General features: G+C 44.1%; 1 protein-coding gene across 1 annotated transcript in view; it reads right to left on the bottom strand.

The window, feature by feature from the left end:
* LOC140381393 (BBSome complex member BBS4-like) overlaps positions 1-24,477 on the bottom strand; it is a 41,639-nt gene that overhangs the window by 8,472 nt on the left and 8,690 nt on the right. Inside the window, 10 exon segments of the mRNA XM_072465442.1 lie at positions 1,541-1,712; positions 3,678-3,830; positions 5,200-5,268; positions 6,239-6,293; positions 8,817-8,944; positions 10,021-10,074; positions 14,110-14,182; positions 15,354-15,465; positions 17,809-17,872; positions 18,583-18,662. Coding sequence (XP_072321543.1) covers positions 1,541-1,712; positions 3,678-3,830; positions 5,200-5,268; positions 6,239-6,293; positions 8,817-8,944; positions 10,021-10,074; positions 14,110-14,182; positions 15,354-15,465; positions 17,809-17,872; positions 18,583-18,662 — 960 coding nt within the window.

The raw sequence follows: 24,477 nt of genomic DNA, 5'->3' as shown, positions 1-24,477 counted from the left end.
AAGTCAAAACACAAATTACAAATCTATCATGAGACTTCAGATACAGAGCTCTTCACTCTCAAAACGCTGGCCTTCTGGTGGTCCCAAGAGTCTCTAAAAGCACAGTAGGAGGTAGAGCCTTCTGGTGGTCCCAAGAGTCTCTAAAAGCACAGTAGGAGGTAGGAGCCTTCTGGTGGTCCCAAGAGTCTCTAAAAGCACAGTAGGAGGTAGAGCCTTCTGGTGGTCCCAAGAGTCTCTAAAAGCACAGTAGGAGGTAGAGCCGTCTGGTGGTCCCAAGAGTCTCTAAAAGCACAGTAGGAGGTAGAGCCTTCTAGTGGTCCCAAGAGTCTCTAAAAGCACAGTAGGAGGTAGAGCCTTCTGGTGGTCCCTAGAGTCTCTAAAAGCACAATAGGAGGTAGAGCTCCTGTGTTATGGAATCAGCTCCTGTCCATGTTAAAGAGGCGACACAGTCTCTTCATTTAAGTCCAGGCTTAAAACGTTCCTCTTTGAAATGACTTATGGTCAGGCCAGTTAGGAACAGAAATATAAAGCTACAGTTTCAGCTCTGCTGCCCTAGGAGCAACTCTCGGGGAAGAATGGCAGCTTGAGCTCTATCCTCTGATAAAGACTACTTATTCTATCAAACTATATTCAATATTTAATTTCCCTTGTGTCTGTTTATTGCCTTTTCTTCTTCTTTTCCCGCTTTCCCACCGGGAGTGGGACAGACACCTCTATGGCCTGTGACCCAGATGATCCTCTGGAGAAGCGGTCTCTACTTCATATGAACGGTTCTTCGTCTGCCTAGAAGAACTGGTTCTCCTCCTGAAGAACTGCTTCTCCTCCTGAAGAACTGCTTCTCCTCCTGAAGAACTGCTTCTCCTCCTGAAGAACTGGTTTTCCTCCTGAAGAACTGCTTCTCCTCCTGAAGAACTGCTTCTCCTCCTGAAGAACTGCTTCTCCTCCTGAAGAACTGCTTCTCCTCCTGAAGAACTGGTTCTCTTCCTGAAGAACTGGTTCTCCTCCTGAAGAACTGCTTCTCCTCCTGAAGAACTGGTTCTCTTCCTGAAGAACTGGTTCTCCTCCTGAAGAACTGCTTCTCCTCCTGAGTGGCTCCAGCTCCTCTGTCTCTCTCTCGTCTGTGAGAGTCAGATCTCTCCTTCATGTGGAACTCCTCCAGGTTTATACTTTTTCCCAAATAGATTTTGTAGTTTTTCCTGCAGAAGGAGGGTCTAAGGACAGAGGACTCTGGGACATTTGTCTAAGGACAGAGGACGCTGGGACATACATTAGTATAACCGTTTTTCATAAATTTGTAAATTAAACATTTAAAATGATATATTTCTACGACACATCTTGTTCCCTGTGGACTGTAGATCCTTGTGTCTGAACAACGCTCAACATGTTTTGTCCATGTTTTTACCATTAACCGTCGTTTACTTTGGGTCTTTTCTTTTACTGTCAAGTAGATTTCCGTTTCACATCTACTTCCAGTCACACAGGAAGTTACCAAAATAAAAGCAAAACCGTATAATAGAATGTGAATCTGTCCCTCCAGTACCTGCCAGCAGCATGTAGAGCTCGCCCATGCGCGGGTGCAGGTTGATGGCGGCGCTGAGGAAGTGGAAGGCTGAGGCGAACTGCTGCATGGTCAGGTGCACCAGCCCCAGGTTGTACAGCACCTTCCAGTCAAAGGGAGACAGGTAGTGCGCCCTCTTCAGGCAGCTGATGGCCTGTGAGGAGAACAGAGAAGATAAGAGTGTGTCTGTATGTGTGTGTGTGTGTGTGTGTGTGCGTGTGTGCGTATGTATGTGTGTATGTGTGTATGTGTATGTGTGTATGTGTGTGTGTGTGTGTGTGCGTGCGTATGTGTGTATGTGTGTATGTGTATGTGTGTGTGTGTGTGTGTGTGTGTGTGTGTGTGTGCGTGCGTGTGTGTGCGTGTGCGTGCGTGTGTGAACAGAAAGCAGCTCGATGTGTGGCGCATGAGCACAAAAGAACACGTCACATGTAAGTATAAAAGGCGTGTGACTCGGCCTCGTCATTGCACCGGGAGCACTCGGAAAACTCCTTCACATTCTCCACGAACACGGTCACAGTACGAACGCTCTGGAGCGTTACAGAGACATATCGGATTTATTTGAACAAATCGGATTCATCCCACACCATTTCAGATCTGTTTTTGGGCCTTAAAACTCCAGCCGTGGACACAATGACCTCTGGCTGCAGGGGAAAGGTCGTCACTAACACAGACTCAACAAACAAGACTGGACCAGAGGATTAGATTTGGACTAAATTTGAAATGGGATAAATTTGTTAGTCCACTTATATTGTTTTTATGCTGACTCTGTCTCGTTCTCTGTTTTATTGTGTTATGTTTATTTTTTAAGTGAAAAAAGTTTATATTTGACTTGAAATTAAATTAAAAGATTTTAAAAGCTGCTCCAGCCCCAGAGTGAACCCTGGGAATGCAGGTGGAGAAGATATTAATAAATGCACATCAAATGAAGTAATCGTGTGGGATGAGCGGCGTCAAGAAAATTAAACTGCTAAGAAGGTTTTTTTGGAAGCCTTGAGTAACAGCAAATTGTAAAATATCCAGACATTGATTTGAGTCATTTTCCTTCCTCACTTGAGAAATCATCTGAAAAACAATCATTGGAACAGGAACATGACGAGAAGATGTCTGAGCTCATGTCAGTCCAGAGCAAAAGAAGGTGAATTCTGTCAACTGGACTGAAGCTTGACCTTTCACCCGAGCCAAAACAAGGAAACTGTAGTGCTAATCAGAGTATGGTAATCAGAGTATGCTAATCAGAGTATGCTAATCAGAGTTGGATGACCCACAGGGACATGAACAGATATGCTAAATATGAGTTAAATAGTTCACACCTTAGAGCAGTTTAATGGACTTAAGAGAAACTCCAGACTGTAAACTAATAAAACACTTATTTCAGCCTTAAAGGAAAAAACTACGATGTGGCCCAACGTATTTAAAGAAATAAAATAAAAAAGACAGTTGATAGAATTTAATTTTATAAGTCAAAACTGATGGAATGTCCTGTAGTGTGAATGAAAAGTGGAGGTATAAAATCATAAGTGATGAAATAATTTGCAATGGTATTTATTTATTTATTTTTATCTTTATTATATTTATTATTTTCCCCTCCATCCCTTGTTGGGAAATGGGAGGTTTTGTCTATGGGAGTTTTTGTTTATAGGAGATCTTCTACTGAGAGTGTTTTTCAAACTTCCTATAAGTGATCTGTTCTTTTCTTCTGTATCTACCTCTGTATCTTCCTGCGTTGCAACAATGAAATTTCCCCATGTGGGACAATAAAGGAATATCTTATCTTATCTTATCTTATAACCATAAACACAGATGAAGTGGTTTTATACTTTCTGACAAAACAATAGCAAACTGTTTATTTTATTCAGCACTAAGAGCTGTGATCATTTAATGTTTAATTTAAAACTATATATATATATATTTTTTACCTGAAGGTTTTATTTGACAGTACAGCTGTAGTGTGAAATGGGGAGAGAGAAGGAAGAGACATAAGGCAGTGTAGAAGTCATGCTGCAGCGGCTCATGTTCCAGTTTGCATCACTGCTGTGTTTATTCCTCCATCAGCACTTTCGGACACTTTAGTTGTGATTTAGTGCGTGATAAAAAGGCATTTTTCCCAGTCACTCACAGCCACATATTTCTTTTTGCCAAAGAAGCACATGCCGATGTTGTTCCACAGCGGGGGGCTCTCGGGCACCGTGCTGGCTGCCACGCGGTACTTGTTCATGGCCACGTCGAAGTCGCCGTGGGTCTGCATCATGCTGCCAGCTGCCAGGATGGCCTACCGAAGAGCACACATGTCATATTCATGGACATGTCATATCTGATCTAGGCCTAGTTTATCGTCTTCTTTAGCCACGTTTAGTCCAGATTTAGCCTCGGCTTAGTCTTCTTTGGCCCTGTTTATCCCTCAGGTTCTCCTGGCACTGTTTTCAGGCTTTTACGCTTCATTTTCTGCTGTCATTTCTAATGCTAAGATGATTATGCTTATTATGTGTTTATTAATACATTATCTTATTATTTCTACAATAAAAAAATGCAAAAACATGTTACGGTCCGTTTAGAGAATATATATGTATATATGTATATATGTATATATATATATATATTGTTTAATATGTGTGAGTTGGACGCCAGTCCTAACTGTCAGGCCTGAAAGTTAAAGCCTATAGTAGCAGTGTGCAATAAGAACTGTGTGTGCAATAAGTACTGTATGCAATAAGTACTGTGTGTGCAGTAAGTACTGTGTGCAATAAGTACTGTGTGCAATAAGTACTGTGTGCAATAAGTACTGTGTGCAATAAGTACTGTGTGTGCAGTAAGTACTGTGTGCAATAAGTACTGTGTGCAATAAGTACTGTGTGCAATAAGTACTGTGTGTGCAATAAGTACTGTGTGCAATAAGTACTGTGTGCAATAAGTACTGTGTGTGCAATAAGTACTGTGTGCAATAAGTACTGTGTGCAATAAGTACTGTGTGCAATAAGTACTGTGTGTGCAATAAGTACTGTGTGCAATAAGTACTGTGTGCAATAAGTACTGTGTGCAATAAGTACTGTGTGCAGTAAGTACTGTGTGCAATAAGTAATGTGTGCAATAAGTACTGTGTGTACAATAAGTACTGTGTGTGCAATAAGTACTGTGTGCAATAAGTACTGTGTGCAATAAGTACTGTGTGCAATAAGTACTGTGTCTGTGTGTGCAATAAGTACTGTGTGTGCAATAAGTACTGTGTGCAATAAGTACTGTGTGCAATAAGTACTGTGTGTGCAATAAGTACTGTGTGCAATAAGTACTGTGTGCAGTAAGTACTGTCTGCCAGATTTTACATTTACATTAGGCAGAGCACTAAATTAGTCTACTTTAAGCCTAGCTTGTGTTTAGCTTAACCACCTGAAGGTCAGTGGTTCAAACCCTGACACTTCAGCCTCATCACATCATGAGTGATGGTGCTGACCCTACGTCCACTGCAGACGTGTCATTTATTGTACATCCAATGCTTGTTTCATGTTTAAGTCCTGAATTATAATCATATGATATTAATATTATAATATTAATATATAGTAATCATATATATTATGAATAAACATAGTTTCAGTGCATATAAAGACAGACCTCTGAAGTCTGTGTCACAGCAGCAGATACTGTACCTTATAATTACTGGGGTCAAAAGTCAGAGCATTGCCAAGATGTTCAAATGCCTTCTGGTATTTTCCAAGCTGGAAAAAAGAAATACAACTAAATATTATATATATTATATAACTAGATTTTTATGATCACTTTTTTTAAAGGTGCACAATGTAATGTTTGGGGGGGTTTGCCACCTGCTCGTCGCTTAGGAGATCTTACAGCTAAGAATGTTTCAGAGCAAGACAATAAACCCAACTATGAGCACAGACACAAGCAGGTAACACCATCAGGCCAAGGTACTGATCAGATCTGTGGAGTGGTGACCCATCCACAAACATGCATGTTTATAAAGATATTTTCAGAAATAAAACACATAAAATGGAATTAATGCAAAATTTTGGAACCACATATTTGTCCCCTTCAAAATAAGCAATAATTTCAGATTAACCTAAAGAGTCACGCGTTCGATTTGAAACACTTTTGTACAATATTATATTTAAATAAATAAGTTCCAGATTCCAGGCTGACAGACCCTTAAACCATTTTAAGACATTATTTAAAGTTGTACAACATCAATTACTAAAGCCAAGTCTGGATAACAACTAAATCTAAGTTAAGTTCTGTTTTGAGTAAAGAAATAACCTCCCTGTATCCAGCAGGGGGCGCAGTGATGTGGGTTAGCCATGTCATTCTATGGACTTTAACACGAGAAGACTCGATGCTCATGCTTTCGATCACATACGGGAGGATTTAAGGGACATTTAGGTCAAAGCCTCGTTAATAGTCACTGTTGGGTGTGTTTAATTTAAATACTGGTAATAATTGGTGTGTGAAACAGGCATCTGAGCTAAAGGCTAACTCATGGTACGTGTAGATCCGCTTCAGAAAGAATCTGGCGACACTGTGACTGTGAAGAGGACATCAAGATCCTCAAATAAACATGTTATAAACTTTAATATGAGGATTGGCTTCACCATCCATTTGTCTGTGAAGGAACGTTTCATTTGACTCTGGTTTGCATCAGTCAAGAGCAGACAGAGAGAGACGTTTGTGTCCTACCTGTAAATACAACAGGCCGAGTGTGGTCAGCAGGTCTGTGTTCTCCTGTGAACATCTGCAATGTGAATAAAGACACGTCAAATATCACTTCATCAGCTCTCGTTAACATTATTTTCTCTGCTAAATCCTGGCCAAAAGGCACTAATGACTGAGAATGTGTTTGTGGAGCTTTAATGACGACCTGTGGGTCAGACAGAAGAGTCTGGTTAAAAGCTTCACTGTTTGGCCACTTCATTCATTTAACCCCAACAGGAGGAAGCACTAATGCACTCTAATCAAGCCACGGGTGCTTTGAGGTGATAAAGTACACGGAACAAAAATATAAAGGCAACACTTTTGTTGAACTCAAAGATGAATCTTTTTCCACACAGGCGTGGCACGTCCGGATGCTGAGGACGGCGTGGATATGGCACAGGTGCGTTCAGACTGTGGCGTCCCATTCGCGCCGGACGTCCCTAGATGTCCCTGTGTAGTTGAAGGCAGATACTTTGGTGGAGATGTGGTGTTTCCCCGTGTGTTGTTCTCTTGGTGCGATGGCAGACCAGGTGGAGAGACTTTGCTTTACAAAGCCCAACAATCATAGTAAATATTGTCATTTGCTCCAAGAGTTGCTTCTGGATGAGTTTTCACCAGTGCAGAGCTTGTTTTAGTCCTTCTTCCAGACAATGAAATGTGTAGATACGGCACTGGAGCATCATCTCTGATTGGTTATCGCGTCGGCCACCAAAAGTTCAGCTTTGATTCACTTCTGCATCACACGCTCAGAACACACAGTGTGTTTAGACCCTAAGGCTGGTCACAATAAAGGCCACTCTGAAATGTTTGGTTCTGCTTTATTGGGTCAGAATCTGGTGGTCAGAATCTGGTGTGACCAAGATGGCCGCCTCATTTGCAGGATGTTGGCAGGAACTGGACGGTGTCGTATACGTTGATCCAGAGCTTCTCAAACGAGCTCCATGAGGGAAACGTCACGTTCATCCACGACATCACCTCATGTGCAGCTCGATCATGCACGGCCCATGAAGAAGGAGCTGGACACACCCCAGCATGCAGTTTGCGGCATTTGCTGTGTGACCTGTGCTCGACCATGTGACCTGTGCTCGACCGTGTGACCTGTGCTCGACCGTGTGACCTGTGCTCGACCGTGTGACCTGTGCTCGACCGTGTGACCTGTGCTCGACCGTGTGACCTGTGCTCGACCGTGTGACCTGTGCTCGACCGTGTGACCTGTGCTCGACCGTGTGACCTGTGCTCGACCGTGTGACCTGTGCTCGACCGTGTGACCTGTGCTCGACCGTGTGACCTGTGCTCGACCGTGTGACCTGTGCTCGACCGTGTGACATGTGCTCGACCGTGTGACCTGTGCTCGACCGTGTGACCTGTGCTCGACCGTGTGACCTGTGCTCGACCGTGTGACCTGTGCTCGACCGTGTGACCTGTGCTCGACCGTGTGACCTGTGCTCGACCGTGTGACCTGTGCTCGACCGTGTGACCTGTGCTCGACCGTGTGACCTGTGCTCGACCGTGTGACCTGTGCTCGACCGTGTGACCTGTGCTCGACCGTGTGACCTGTGCTCGACCGTGTGACCTGTGCTCGACCGTGTGACCTGTGCTCGACCGTGTGACCTGTGCTCGACCGTGTGACCTGTGCTCGACCGTGTGACCTGTGCTCGACCGTGTGACCTGTGCTCGACCGTGTGACCTGTGCTCGACCGTGTGACCTGTGCTCGACCGTGTGACATGTGCTCGACCGTGTGACCTGTGCTCGACCGTGTGACCTGTGCTCGACCGTGTGACCTGTGCTCGACCGTGTGACCTGTGCTCGACCGTGTGACCTGTGCTCGACCGTGTGACCTGTGCTCGACCGTGTGACCTGTGCTCGACCGTGTGACCTGTGCTCGACCGTGTGACCTGTGCTCGACCGTGTGACCTGTGCTCGACCGTGTGACCTGTGCTCGACCGTGTGACCTGTGCTCGACCGTGTGACCTGTGCTCGACCGTGTGACCTGTGCTCGACCGTGTGACCTGTGCTCGACCGTGTGACCTGTGCTCGACCGTGTGACCTGTGCTCGACCGTGTGACCTGTGCTCGACCGTGTGACCTGTGCTCGACCGTGTGACCTGTGCTCGACCGTGTGACCTGTGCTCGACCGTGTGACCTGTGCTCGACCGTGTGACCTGTGCTCGACCGTGTGACCTGTGCTCGACCGTGTGACATGTGCTCGACCGTGTGACCTGTGCTCGACCGTGTGACCTGTGCTCGACCGTGTGACCTGTGCTCGACCGTGTGACCTGTGCTCGACCGTGTGACCTGTGCTCTCCTCCTTTGCTCAGGTAAATGCCTCGGCAAAATCTAAAAGAGCGTTTGGTCAGAACAAACTGATTAATTTGTGTTGAGCCATGATTAACGTGTAAATTTTCTTTCTTGAATTGCAGGAGTTAAGAACCCGATAAGAATAATGACTGAAAATGTAAAGGCACAATTTACATGGCTGAAAGTGGTTTCATCAAACAGGTTTCCCGAAGCGAGTGTGAATGATGCTTCTGCAAACGATATGTGACCAGAAGGTTAAACTCACTCCACGGCCCTCTTGTACACCTCGATGGCCTTGTCCGTGTCCCCCGCCTGCAGGTGGACCTTCCCCAGCATCAGGAAAGAGCGGTCGTGTTTGTTTAACTGCAGCGCCGCGTTCAGATGCTCCTCAGCCTAAAACAAAATCATAAAAGCAAGAAACCTCATAACAGCCTCATTAACACCCTTATAAACATGATCTGATTATTAAAATGTGTTGACGACCAGACAGCTGAAGTACACAGATGAAAAATGGTTCAAATCTATAGAAAGGTGATGTTACGGAACAGAACATCTCCTCTGACCTCTCCTGCCCCATCGGCCTTCATCCTGACCCCAGCGCCTCCTCCGGCTGCACATCACACCTCTCTGCACCCAATCACCGCCCAGTGTGCCATGTTTGTGCCACGCCCAACCTCCCCCCCACCTCCCCTTCTATCCTCTCCCACCGCCGCGGCCCCGGCCACTTTAAAGGACATCTCCTAAAGCCACGTTTTGACTGGCCCTGGGCCCCCAAACCGATTCACTTTAGAGCCTTTGGGAACACTTCAGTTAATAGCAGAGTGTGTCTGTGCTGAGGTTCTGTGTCTGGGCCCAGAGCCAGAGGTCTATGAGCCGCTGACATCGCCCAAACAGAACTGATGCTTTCTACTTCAATAAAAGAGTCAAGGCTAAATAACTACTGGCTTCTCCTTAGTATTTCCTGCATTTACTTCACTTCTTTGTGCCTCTACACTGCGTTTTAATGTCTGTTAATGTAAGGCATTGGGTTTGGATAATGTAAGATGCATTATCCTCTGAAAATATACTATACTATATTATATACTATTTTCGTTCTAGACGTGAGTGTCAAGCATCAAGATAAAGGAAACGGCTGATGCTGACATGCGCTAGCTTTGTTTTGTAAAGCATGAGCTCAACAGATAAAGTCAGCATCACCAGAGTCTGAGTTCACTCCTGTCCAATCATTCTCACAAATGGACTGGTTCAGTTCACTTAAGGACAGTGGAGACATTTCTGTCCCGTCCCGATCCACTCGAACGTGAACCAAACGTCACACGTGACTTAAGTGACATCTGGTCAGCTCATGCTCATCATCACGATGTCTTCTACCAAAGTCTGAGCGCCAAAGATGTGTTCTTTGTGTTTCTGGTTCTCCAGAGTGAAGTGGCCTTCATCATTCACAAAGAAACAATGGAAGTATTACTCACATGTTTGAGGTCTTTTATGAAGAAGTAACAGACTCCAAGATTATGACAGATCTCCTGGAACATGGACAAGACAGCGGTTAGATCCACACTGTGTGTGTGTGTGTGTGCGTGTGCGTGTGTGTGCGCGTGTGTGTGCGCGTGTGTGTGCGTATGTGCGTGTGTGTGTGCATGTGCGTGTGTGCGTGCGTGTGTGCGTATGTGTGTGTGTGCTTGTGTGTGTGTGTGTGTGTGTGTGCTTGCGTGTGCGTGCGTGTGTGCGTGTGTGTGCGCGTGTGTGCGTGCGCATGTGTACGTTTATATATAAACGTATGTATGTTGTAATGTAATGTATATTGTTAAATTTGAATAACCTTCGTTCGAGTTATTACAACACATTATGGGGTTATTGTTTAACAAAAGTGCCGTGAACATATTCTGAATGCAGTAAGTCACAAAAACTGAATCTGACAATGGTTAGAAACAGTAAGAAATTACTTTTTTTATTAAGTCAATGATTTTAAATACTTAAAATGAAACATATGAATAGGTTTATGCACTGTGCATCTATATTCTTTATGGTGCAATAATCCTTTTCATATCATTTTTAACACATACATCTGCCATTGTGACATGTGTTTTTCTATTTGGTTTAATCATCACTCAGACATGAGGTAAACATGAGGTAAACATGAGGTAAATATGAGGTAAATATGAGGTAAACATGTTTAAACATGAGGTAAACATGAGGTAAACATGAGGTAAATATGAGGTAAACATGTTTAAACATGAGGTAAACATGAGGTAAACATGAGGTAAATATGAGGTAAACATGTTTAAACATGAGGTAAACATGAGGTAAACATGAGGTAAATATGAGGTAAACATGTTTAAACATGAGGTAAACATGAGGTAAACATGTTTAAACATGAGGAAAACATGAGGTAAACATGAGGTAAATATGTTTAAACATGAGGAAAACATGAGGTGCAGCAGCAAGATTACTAACAGGAACAAAAAAGAAGAGAGCACATTACGCCAGTGCTGAAGTCTCTTCACTGGCTCCCCGTCGAGTCCAGAATCAAATTCAAAATTCTACTCTTGACCTACAAAGCCATAAATGACATGGCCCCATCCTACCTCAAAGATGCTATAGAACCATATCATCCAAACAGAGCTCTTCGCTCTCAGAATGCTGGCCTTCTGGTGGTGCCAAGAGTCTCTAAAAGTACTGTAGGAGGTAGAGCGTTTAGCTACCAAGCCCCTGTGTTATGGAATCAGCTCCCGACCCATGTTAAATATGCTGACACAGTCTCTTCATTTAAGTCCAGGCTTAAAACGTTCCTCTTCGAAATCGCTTATGGTCAGACTAGTTAGGAACAGAAAGATAAACCCACAGCTTCAGCTACGCTGCCCTAGGAGTAACTGTGCTGGGGGAAGTATGACAGCTTGATCACTATCCTCTTCTTCTGACTACTTATGCTATCAAACAATATTTATTTTTTAATTCCACTTGCAAACTGTTCACCGCCTTCTTTTTCTTTCTCTCACTCCTGAGGACCTGTGGACCCAGATGTCCCTCTCCTGGTGAAGTGGTCCCTGCCCCATGTGGACGGTCCCTCATCTGCCTGAAGAGTGGCTCCAGTTCGCCTCAGTCGGTCCCTCATCTACCTGAAGAGTGGGTCCAGCTCGCCTCCGACGGTGCCTCATCTGCCTGAAGAGTGGGTCCTGCTCGACTCCGACGGTCCCTCATCTGCCTGAAGAGTGGGTCCAGTTCGCCTCAGTCGGTCCCTCTTCTGCCTGAAGAGTGGGTCCAGTTCGCCTCAGTCGGTCCCTCTTCTGCCTGAAGAGTGGGTCCAGCTCCAGTCTCCTCGTGTCCGTCTGTCCGTCTGTGAGAGTCGGATCTCTCCTTCACTGGAACTCCTCCAGGTTTCTACGCTTTTTTCCCAAAGAGGTTTTTTTTGTAGTTTTTCCTGGCCGAGAAGGAGAGTCTAAGGACAGAGGACCCTGGGACATCGTCCCTCGCCACCACAGACATTGTCTGACTCCATCGCCACCACAGACATTGTTGATTCATTTCTCCCTGTGGCCCTCAGAGGCAACTGTTGTTGTGATTTTGGGCCTTACAAAAATAAATTGATTTGATTTGATTTGATTTGATGAGGTAAACATGAGGTAAACATGAGGTAAACATGAGGTAAACATGAGGTAAACATGAGGTAAACATGTTTAAACATGAGGTAAACATGAGGTAAATATGAGGTAAATATGAGGTAAACATGAGGTAAACATGAGGTAAACATGAGGTAAACATGTTTAAACATGAGGTAAACATGAGGTAAATATGAGGTAAATATGAGGTAAACATGTTTAAACATGAGGTAAACATGAGGTAAACATGTTTAAACATGAGGAAAACATGAGGTAAACATGAGGTAAATATGTTTAAACATGAGGTAAACATGAGGTAAACATGAGGTAAACATGAGGTAAACATGTTTAAACATGAGGTAAACATGAGGTAAATATGAGGTAAATATGAGGTAAACATGAGGTAAACATGAGGTAAACATGAGGTAAACATGTTTAAACATGAGGTAAACATGAGGTAAACATGAGGTAAATATGAGGTAAACATGTTTAAACATGAGGTAAACATGAGGTAAACATGTTTAAACATGAGGAAAACATGAGGTAAACATGAGGTAAATATGTTTAAACATGAGGTAAACATGAGGTAAACATGAGGTAAACATGAGGTAAACATGAGGTAAACATGTTTAAACATGAGGTAAACATGAGGTAAACATGAGGTAAACATGCTTAAACATGAGGTAAACATGAGGTAAACATGAGGTAAATATGAGGTAAACATGAGGTAAACATGTTTAAACATGAGGTAAACATGAGGTAAACATGTTTAAACATGAGGTAAACATGAGGTAAACATGAGGTAAATATGAGGTAAACATGAGGTAAACATGAGGTAAATATGAGGTAAACATGAGGTAAACATGTTTAAACATGAGGTAAACATGTTTAAACATGAGGTAAACATGAGGTAAACATGTTTAAACATGAGGTAAACATGAGGTAAACATGTTTAAACATGAGGTAAACATGAGGTAAACATGTTTAAACATGAGGTAAACATGAGGTAAACATGAGGTAAACATGTTCAAACATGAGGTAAACATGAGGTAAACATGTTTAAACATGAGGTAAACATGAGGTAAACATGAGGTAAACATGTTCAAACATGAGGTAAACATGAGGTAAACATGTTTAAACATGAGGTAAACATGATGTAAACATGTTTAAACATGAGGTAAACATGAGGTAAACATGAGGTAAACATGTTCAAACATGAGGTAAACATGAGGTAAACATGAGGTAAACATGATGTAAACATGTTTAAACATGAGGTAAACATGAGGTAAACATGAGGTAAACATGTTCAAACATGAGGTAAACATGAGGTAAACATGAGGTAAACATGTTTAAACATGAGGTAAACATGTTTAAACATGAGGTAAACATGAGGTAAACATGAGGTAAACATGTTTAAACATGAGGTAAACATGTTTAAACATGAGGTAAACATGTTTAAACATGAGGTAAACATGAGGTAAACATGTTTAAACATGAGGTAAACATGAGGTAAACATGAGGTAAACATGAGGTAAACATGTTCAAACATGAGGTAAACATGAGGTAAACATGTTTAAACATGAGGTAAACATGTTTAAACATGAGGTAAACATGAGGTAAACATGAGGTAAACATGAGGTAAACATGAGGTAAACATGTTCAAACATGAGGTAAACATGAGGTAAACATGTTTAAACATGAGGTAAACATGTTTAAACATGAGGTAAACATGAGGTAAACATGAGGTAAACATGAGGTAAACATGTTTAAACATGAGGTAAACATGAGGTAAACATGTTCAAACAGATTCAAGCAGCACTAAAGAGACAGCGGGTTATTTCAGTGTTAGTGCCACTGATCAAGTGTTCCTCTCTTGCATATTATGCAGATTAGTGCGTTTCACATCCTCTGTAGATGTACTAACGTGTAGAAACGTCTAGAACGATGAGAAAACTTTGTTACCCAGTCTGTGTGGTTGAGTTTGGCGGCTTCGTGGTAGAACTCGATGGCTGCTTTGTGCTTTCCCAGGAGGAATCTAAACAGCAAACATTTCAACATGACTTTTTAATCCAGCTCATACAAGGATTGCAATATCAGCTAATGAAACGTGCTCATAACATCAATCTAAATAATAATGCCCAGAATAGATCGCTTTACATTGCTATAAAGTATATATTTGCTGATTAGATCAACGTAAAATCATAATGCTCTGATCACAGCCGGAGGACAGTGGAAGGTAAAATATCAAACGTTAGATTTGCAATTTATGTTTAAATATTTGAGAGAAAACTGAAGAAGTGTAAACTACTGTGTTAGCAGATTTTACACAGAAATAAGAAAAAATAAACTAATACATTTAAAAAATAGCTTTAACCGGTATTCAAACGTTGTGTGGACGAGATGTACACATTTTTGAAAAAACCTTAAAAAGTACCTATTTTTATGTACAATTAATGATATGACATGAACCCGACACTTTAAGCAGGAACCAAATACCCCAAACCCTCAAAAGCTCAGCCTGTACGCTACAGTTATGATCTGAACTGTGTTTCCAACTCACGTGAATGCGACCTACATACGACATCAAGCAAATATATCTTCTCTTCAATCCAGCCGTCCAAATGAATGATCAGATGAAGCAGATCCAAAATCCAAATGCACGTGGCAATCCCAATAATAACTATTATATATTCATAAAACCCACTCATACATAAGAGAAAAGCATGTTGCGTATCGCGCTTAAGCTGCTATTGTGACTCACGGTAAAATAACGAGTCGCGTTACATTGACAGTAACGATGAGAGCGTTACCACACGTTACCGTAACCGTTAGTAATACGCTCATCGTTACGTTGACAGTAACGATGAGATCATTACTAACAATTACGGTAACGTGTGGTAACGCTCTCATCGTTACTGTGAACGTATGAGAGCGTTACCACACGTTACCATAAGTAATGCTGTTATTCCTAACACTGCTTATTATGCTGCCATACTTTATAAACCGCCAAATGCCACCACTTGCTATTCAACACCAAGAAAGTGGCGCGACTTATCCCCTTTAAGATGTGTCTGAGGTCAGCTGTGGCTCTGGGCGGCTTCTTATCTCTGGCTCTATACTTTCTCTGATGTCTTTTGAGCTCAAGAGCCAGCGTTCGGCGAGCGGCGAGCGGCGGGTGGAGGGCGGGCGGAGGGCGGAGGACTTACAGCGAGCGGGCCACTTGCTTGAGGTTGTCAGCACTGGCCGGATTAAGGATGGCGCAGCTCTGAAACAGCTCCAGGGACTGTTGGATCTTCCCCTCCAGACGTAAGATTAACGCTGCGGTGAGAAGAAAAAGGACAAATGTGGAGCGAGTAGCACGTTAAGTAGCAGCGTGTGGTCCAGGAGCAGATGTGGGCCACGCCTTCATGTAAATGTGGGGTTCAAGACTTTAAAGGGGAGGTATTATGCTAATGTCACACCTTCAACCATCCCATGTTGTAGCACCTCCAAAAAAACGTGCTCCTCGGCAGTTATAAAGGTGGGTAGCAGCAGGGGGCAGTAGGGGGCAGCAGGGGGAGATTATAGGTCAAATAAACCAAGAACTATCAATATTGTATCTGTGGGAAGTGAAACCCTTTGCAAACAGAGCATGTTGGATTGTCTTTAGATCACGGAGTTTATTACAGTTTAAATGTTAAGACGTTCCTTTCCATTGTTTCCTGTTAGCGGTCGCTGCTAAGGCGCTAAGGCAGAAGTGCTGTGGCATTTGAAAAGATTACAGTGAAATGCATTGTGGGTAATGCACTTGCCTAACTCCACACTAACTGAAGTGCAGAGAGAACCCCCCCCCGCCTCCAGATCAGCTGTGAGCCTATCAAAAATGCAACAATATAAATGCAGATAAGCTGGAAATAACCGTAATAATTCAAGTTGAAATGATGTGTATGTTTATACCATGTCCACACATAATCAGAGGATTATGTCTTTTAAAAGGAAGAGGGACAGAGGAGGGACAGAGGAGAGACAGAGGAGGGACAGAGAAGGGACAGAGGAGAGACAGAGGAGGGACAGAGAAGGGACAGAGGAGAGACAGAGGAGGGACAGAGAAGGGACAGAGGAGGGACAGAGGAAGGACAGAGGAGGGACAGAGAAGGGACAGAGGAGAGACAGAGGAGGGACAGAGAAGGGACAGAGGAGAGACAGAGGAGGGACAGAGAAGGGACAGAGGAGGGACAGAGAAGGGACAGAGGAGAGACAGAGGAGGGACAGAGGAGGGACAGAGAAGGGACAGAGGAGGGACAGAGAAGGGACAGAGGAGAGACAGAGGAGGGACAGAGAAGGGACAGAGAAGGGACAGAGAAGGGACAGAGGAGAGACAGAGGAGGGACAGAGGAGGGACAGAGAAGGGACAGAGGAGGGACAGAGAAGGGACAGAGGAGAGACAGAGGAGGGACAGAGGAGAGACAGAGGAGGGACAGAGAAGGGACAGAGGAGAGACAGAGGAGGGACAGAGAAGGGACAGAGGAGGGACAGAGGAAGGACAGAGGAGGGACAGAGAAGGGACAGAGGAGAGACAGAGGAGGGACAGAGAAGGGACAGAGGAGAGACAGAGGAGGGACAGAGAAGGGACAGAGGAGGGACAGAGAAGGGACAGAGGAGAGACAGAGGAGGGACAGAGGAGGGACAGAGAAGGGACAGAGGAGGGACAGAGAAGGGACAGAGGAGAGACAGAGGAGGGACAGAGAAGGGACAGAGAAGGGACAGAGAAGGGACAGAGGAGAGACAGAGGAGGGACAGAGGAGGGACAGAGAAGGGACAGAGGAGGGACAGAGAAGGGACAGAGGAGAGACAGAGGAGGGACAGAGAAGGGACAGAGAAGGGACAGAGGAGAGACAGAGGAGGGACAGAGGAGGGACAGAGAAGGGACAGAGGAGAGACAGAGGAGGGACAGAGGAGAGACAGAGGAGGGACAGAGGAGAGACAGAGGAGGGACAGAGAAGGGACAGAGGAGGGACAGAGAAGGGACAGAGAAGGGACAGAGGAGGGACAGAGAAGGGACAGAGGAGAGACAGAGGAGGCAAAGAGGAGGGACAGAGGAAGGACAGAGGAGAGACAGAGGAGGGACAGAGGAGGGACAGAGGAGGCAAAGAGGAGGGACAGAGGAAGGACAGAGGAGAGACAGAGGAGGGACAGAGGAAGGACAGAGGAGAGACAGAGGAGGGACAGAGGAAGGACAGATTCATTTATAGGGGCTGTGCCTGATTTTTGTTCCGTGTTTCACGTTTTGGAGTACTGCGCTCGTGAGTAACTGAAGTATACCTTGTACATAGAACTGAAGTATACCTTGTACATATAACTGAAGTATACCTTGTACATATAACTGAAGTATACCTTGTACATAGAACTGAAGTATACCTTGTACATAGAACTGAAGTATACCTTGTACATAGAACTGAAGTATACCTTGTACATAGAACTGAAGTATACCTTGTACATAGAACTGAAGTATACCTTGTACATAGAACTGAAGTATACCTTGTACATAGAACTGAAGTATACCTTGTACATAGAACTGAAGTATACCTTGTACATAGAACTGAAGTATACCTTGTACATAGAACTGAAGTATACCTTGTACATAGAACTGAAGTATACCTTGTACATAGAACTGAAGTATACCTTGTACATAGATGGCATATTCACACATTCCGTTGGTTTCTTGCAGTTGTTCTTTGATGATGGTCTGCACAGGAAGAGACGTCATGTGAAAACAGTACGCAGTATTTAAAGTACAGTACGCAGTATTTCAAGTACAGTACGCAGTATAGTACAGTACGCAGTATTTCAAGTACAGTACGCAGTATAGTACAGTACGCAGTATAGTACAGTACGCAGTATTTCAAGTACAGTACGCAGTATTTCAAGTACAGTACGCAGTATTTCAAGTACAGTACGCAGTATAGTACAGTACGCAGTATTTCAAGTACATTATGCAGTATTTCAAGTACAGTACGCAGTATTTCAAGTACAGTACGCAGTATTTCAAGTACAGTACGCAGTATAGTACAGTACGCAGTATTTCAAGTAAATTATGCAGTATTTCAAGTACAGTACGCAGTATAGTACAGTACGCAGTATAGTACAGTACGCAGTATTTCAAGTACAGTACGCAGTATTTCAAGTACAGTACGCAGTATAGTACAGTACGCAGTATAGTACAGTACGCAGTATTTCAAGTACAGTACGCAGTATTTCAAGTACAGTACGCAGTATAGTACAGTACGCAGTATTTCAAGTACATTATGCAGTATTTCAAGTACAGTACGCAGTATAGTACAGTACGCAGTATTTCAAGTACATTATGCAGTATTTCAAGTACAGTACGCAGTATAGTACAGTACGCAGTATTTCAAGTACATTATGCAGTATTTCAAGTACACAGGACACGCTCACCTTACACGTGTCGTAGTCTTTGCGGATGTAATGCTGATGCACGAGCCAGTTCCGCCGCTCCACGATGGGCAGTTCTGGAGCTGGAAAAGTTACAATAAAAGTCTTCAATTTCTCATCCACAAAACAGCTTTCTTTTCCCACTTTCATTAAGTCTATAAAACAGATTTCACTTTTTGACTTGAGCGACGTTGAAATAAATCCACAGGGAGAGGCTTTATTTACTCTCACATTTGGTGTTGGTGACAGTGAGTCCACAAACAGCTCAGCTTCATGTGACGCTCCAGTGGGGTTCTATCTCCCAGTCTTAAGTTTAAAATGACATTAAACAAATAAAACTGCCAAATGTCCTTCAAAATAAAACATTCGATCAGAAAAGGTTTAATGTCACTGAACAGAATTCACAAACACAGGATCTCGCTTTAGTGATTCAGTGCAACATAAAACAATGAACAATGATAAAACAACATATTTAAGTCAAAAAGAGTAACAATTTAAATCTGCTGTAGCATAAAATATATAAAATGTAAGATTTAAGGTACACTTTATTGTCCCCATAGGGAAATCCTCAGTGGGACCACAGCGGGACCACAGCGGGACCACAGCAGGACCACAGCGGGACCACTGCAGGACCACTGTGGGACCACAGCGGGACCACAGCGGGACAACAGCAGGGCCACAGCGGGACCACTGTGGGACCACAGCGGGACCATTGTGGAACCACAGCGGGACCACTGCAGGACCACTGTGGGACCACAGCCGGACCAATATGATGCTATAATGTTTGTACATTATTTCCACAGCCCAAATACAACCACAGCAGCAATTATTTTATTAGTTTATTGCTGAAAATATGTGTCAGATTTCATCTTCATATCCAATTTTGAATCCTCACCCAGGATTTACTTTCACATTGAAGGGACAGACTTCCCCAGAGGCAAAGTTTGCACAGAAATGTTAGATTGTTCCATCCTCACCGACCGCATCATAAAACTCATGTAACTGCTCGTAGGGCGACTCCTGCTGCTTTTTGTTTCGATGCACATGTGCAGTTCGGTGCGACACGCATAACGGCCTCTACAACTGGAGCTCTCACACTCGCCAGGCTCTTTTTGGGCAACTTAACAGTGTTTTTTTTCGCCTGGAAGTCTCTAGAAATCTGACACTTTATTGAACGAAATGAAAAAGAATGAAGGTGCCGTTCACAGTATCGTTCTTCAGCAGTGATACAGTGCGTTCAGTTCACGTTCACCGAAATTATGAACACGTTCAGGCTCAACACTGGAAATTGAATCAAAACTCTCGAGCTAGATTTAAATATTAATAATAGTAATAATATGTTTAATATTCTGATCACAGATTTGGTGCATTTCAGAAAAAGAAAAGATTTGAATATGAACAACATTTTAGATTTGATATCATCTTATATTCTGTTTATCTGTGATATAAACAGCCTTTAACCTTTTTACTGAGGCTCAGGCTGTAACTAAGGATTATTTTAGTAGTCAGCTATTATTGTATTAGTCGACTAGTCAAACAATTAGTCATTTTAAATATATAATCGACCAAATAACTGAAGGTTCTAGATAGAATATTTAGGAATAAAGTGTAAGATATATTCTCACCGTCCTGATAAAGTACTGTGTGTTTTACAGTCCAGACGCTGGTAGTAAAGGTACTTCATGTGTTTTTGGTGGAACTGTTTTGTGTACTTGAAACGCATCAGACGAGCTCTTTCATGTAGCAGCACTAAAGTCTGCTGCGTTAACACCCTCTGCCTGTTACCAGGGCAACAGTGTCTCCTGTAGCCAGGTAGACACACAGCTGTATACTCACAATGGTTCAGAGCATTACCATCACAATGTAGCAGCTGCAGAACTTCAGCGCTCGGCTCCGGGGCCCCCAGAGGAGCCGCACCGTTCATTTCAGCACAAAACAAACTTGATTCCAGTCGGAGCCGGTGTGATCCTGGTAATCCACTTCTGCTGCTCCTTCCACCTTCTCCACGGCTAAAAATAGTCCCGTGTGAAGAAGGAGCTGCGGCTGCTCTCGTGCTGATGCAGCGTGAGCCGCCTTTTCTTTAGACTTATACAAAGAGCAATAATCAAACAACTTTTAGGCATCGCTATGGCAACGATCCCTGCTTCTCACTCCAGAGCCCAGAGGATAGAGGTGATGCACTGACACACTGTAATATTAACTGATAAACCTGCTTCTTTGCTTTTCCCCGTCTCGCTCACGATAACTTCATGAAATGTAAACTGAACGTAGTTTCTCTGTGGTTGCTCCGACAATTCATTTCCTCAACACGTCACACAGAAAAGTCACAAGTTCTAATGTGTGAGATCCAAATAAATGCAGTGTTCATCACTTGAACAAACCACACATTCTGCAGCTCTAGACTTTTATATTTGTCACGTTTCAGAGTTTGAAGCTCTGCAGATGAAATCATTACTAAATCTCTGAATGTTGTGATCTGCATAATCCGCTGTGATCCTCAGACTTTGGCAGGACTGAGCCTCCTGGATCCACGTGAGAGTTTCATGTCGATTTAAGAAGATGACGTTTTGCCAATACTATTGTTTTGTGACTTAATTCTAGAAAACAAATCAGTTCAATACATTTCAAGGATTCATTGTTTTGACCTTGATCTTCTCTTTATGAACTCATTCTTATTTTATTTATTTTATTCGTTATTATTTAAAGTAACGAGCGTTGGTTTTGGGGTTCTCTGTCTGAAGAAGGATCTGGACTGTGGGATTGTGTCGTCCTCTATTGATGAGAGAGAAGGGAGGACATGCAGCAAACTGTCGGGATTCAAACTCACGACACTGCGTCTGCACGTGGAGCCTGGCATATGTGCAGTGACTTAACCACTCCACCACCGGCTGCACCTGTAAACCTAATATTAAATAGATGGAGAATTTAAGATGCTCAGCACTAGTTCAGTCAGAAGTGCCACAGCCTCGTTTCAACATGATTGACATGTTTGGATAAATCACTGAGCGTGTGCTGCCTCTAGTGGCCATTGCATTTTCAACAGATGCACAAACATCCTCCAGCTAAGGCCCCAAGTCTGACCAAGCTTAGCTCAAGCTCTGGAGACCATGTGGGGCCCTGGGCCTGCAGTGTCGGGGGCCCCAGGTCAAATGCAGAGGACAAATAAATGAACTTAGCTTAAAGGTTGAATGGACGATTTCTTTGGCCCAAATCTGAGTCTTATTTCCTCGTGGCGTGGACTGTCCATTAGTCCTGCCACGTGTCAATCATAAAACGCACCTACTGCTCACCTGCAGAGCCTGGTTCACCTGCAGAGCCTGGTTCACCTGCAGAGCCTGGTTCACCTGCAGAGCCTGGTTCACCTGCAGAGCCTGGTTCACCTGCAGAGCCTGGTTCACCTGCAGAGCCTGGTTCACCTGCAGAGCCTGGTTCACCTGCAGAGCCTGGTTCACCTGCAGAGCCTGGTTCACCTGCAGAGCCTGGTTCACCTGCAGAGCCTCGTTCACCTGCAGAGCCTGGTTCACCTGCAGAGCCTCGTTCACCTGCAGAGCCTCGTTCACCTGCAGAGCCTCGTTCACCGGCAGCCGTGTGTGGCTCGTCCCCCGAGAGCAGCATGTTTCCACGTGTCTAAGCGCATTGATCTATCATAATATAGTTCCCTCAGTGTACGGGACAAAATGAAGACGGAGAAAGAGCTGACTCAGAAGAGACGGAAATCTACAGGAGACGAGAGATGCGTTGTGATCCGTCGCGCTAATAAACAAACACACGTGTGATGTATCAGTCCACACGGGGGAGTGGCATGTGCACTTCCGCCTGCGTTCTCAAATCGCCGAAAAATCGTCCATTGCGCCTTTAAGTGCTTTGAGACATCACGGCACTGCCCTGAGTCAAGCAGGTGTTTCTGGTTTGACTCCGCCCTGGTATGACCCCGCCCTGGTTTGACCCCGCCCTGGTTTGACCCCGTGGCTTTAGGCATCGGGGAAACTACTTGAATAGTTACTTACTTTTCCTAATGTTCAGCTCCAAACCTAAATGATGGCAGTATTTCCTCAGAGGCGTCTTCTCCTTCTCACTAAAGCCGCCTTGATCCGTCAGCAGAACCTGCCGACTCCCACTCCTCGTCCTCAGCCGCCTGCAAACGCTGCCCATGTCAAGATTTGGCAAAATGTGCCCTATTTGTAGCCACATAATGGGCTTTTTCCTGCTGAGATGGCATTAATATGCTTGTCTCGCTGGTTCAGCTGTGGCCCCGCACTGCTCCGGTGGCACCGTCACAAAACCGGACCGATTTTGGGAAGCAAAGGAGCTGAGAAGAGCGCGAGGAGTGAAGAAAGGGAACAGCAGGAGGTGCCCTAAATCTGCTTCTGTGGAAAACTGGAGCCCAAAACAAGGAGGTTTCTCATTGTTCCGTGTGAGCGGCTAATGCAAAGATGAGTCAAGTACGCGAGCATCATCAAGAGCCAGAGGAGCGCGTGCTGAGATCAAAAGACACACGGGGAGTCACGGAAATAGGATTTCAATTATTCCTCAACTTTTCCCCAAAAAGTTCAGTGTTGAATTAGTTTCTTTGGAAATAGTTGGACTTAAAAAGTATTACAATTACAATCATTTTTCAACTAATTTCACCCGGAAAATGCAAGATTGGATTCAGAGTGAACTTCATGATAAACATGGCAGCAGCAGAATCCCTTATGTTATTGAGGCTAGAAATACACACTCTCTCCTCCAGAAGTACACACTCTCTCCTCCAGAAGTATACACTCTCTCCTCCAGAAGTACACACTCTCTCCTCCAGAAGTATACACTCTCTCCTCCTGAAGTACACACTCTCTCCTCCAGAAGTACACACTCTCTCCTCCAGAAGTACACACTCTCTCCTCCAGAAGTATACACTCTCTCCTCCAGAAGTACACACTCTCTCCTCCAGAAGTACACACTCTCTCCTCCAGAAGTATACACTCTCTCCTCCAGAAGTATACACTCTCTCCTCCAGAAGTACACACTCTCTCCTCCAGAAGTACACACTCTCTCCTCCAGAAGTATACACTCTCTCCTCCAGAAGTACACACTCTCTCCTCCAGAAGTACACACTCTCTCCTCCAGAAGTACACACTATCTCCTCTAGAAGTACACAATCTCTCCTCTAGAAGTAAACGATCTCTCCTCCAGAAGTACACACTCTCTCCTCTAGAAATACACACTATCTTCTCTAGAAATACACACTCTCTCCTCTAGGAGTACACACTCTCTCCTCCAGAAGTACACAGTCTCTCCTCCAGAAGTACACACTCTCTCCTCTAGAAGTACACACTCTCTCCTCCAGAAGTATACACTCTCTCCTCCAGAGGTACACACTCTCTCCTCCAGAAGTACACACTCTCTCCTCCAGAAGTACACACTATCTCCTCCAGAAGTACACACTCTCTCCTCTAGAAGTACACACTCTCTCCTCCAGAAGTACACACTCTCTCCTCTAGAAGTACACACTCTCTCCTCTAGAAGTACACACTCTCTGCTCCAGAAGTACACACTCTCTCCTCTAGAAGTACACACTCTCTCCTCCAGAAGTACACACTATCTCCTCTAGAAGTACAAACTCTCTCCTCCAGAAGTACACACTCTCTCCTCCAGAAGTACACACTCTCTCCTCCAGAAGAACACACTCTCTCCTCTAGAAGTACACACTCTATAAGTACACACTCTCTCCTCTAGAAGTACACACTCTCTCCTCTAGAAGTACACACTCTCTCCTCTAGAAGTACACACTCTCTCCTCTAGAAGTACACACTCTCTCCTCTAGAAGTACACACTCTCTGCTCCAGAAGTACACACTCTCTCCTCTAGAAGTACACACTCTCTCCTCCAGAAGTACACACTATCTCCTCTAGAAGTACA

The sequence above is a fragment of the Eucyclogobius newberryi genome, unplaced genomic scaffold, assembly GCF_026437365.1.
Source record: "Eucyclogobius newberryi isolate DKJ021-1_F unplaced genomic scaffold, fEucNew1.0.hap1 SCAF_5, whole genome shotgun sequence".
Lineage (NCBI taxonomy): Eukaryota > Metazoa > Chordata > Actinopteri > Gobiiformes > Gobiidae > Eucyclogobius > Eucyclogobius newberryi.
This window is presented reverse-complemented; position numbering and strand designations above follow the sequence as displayed.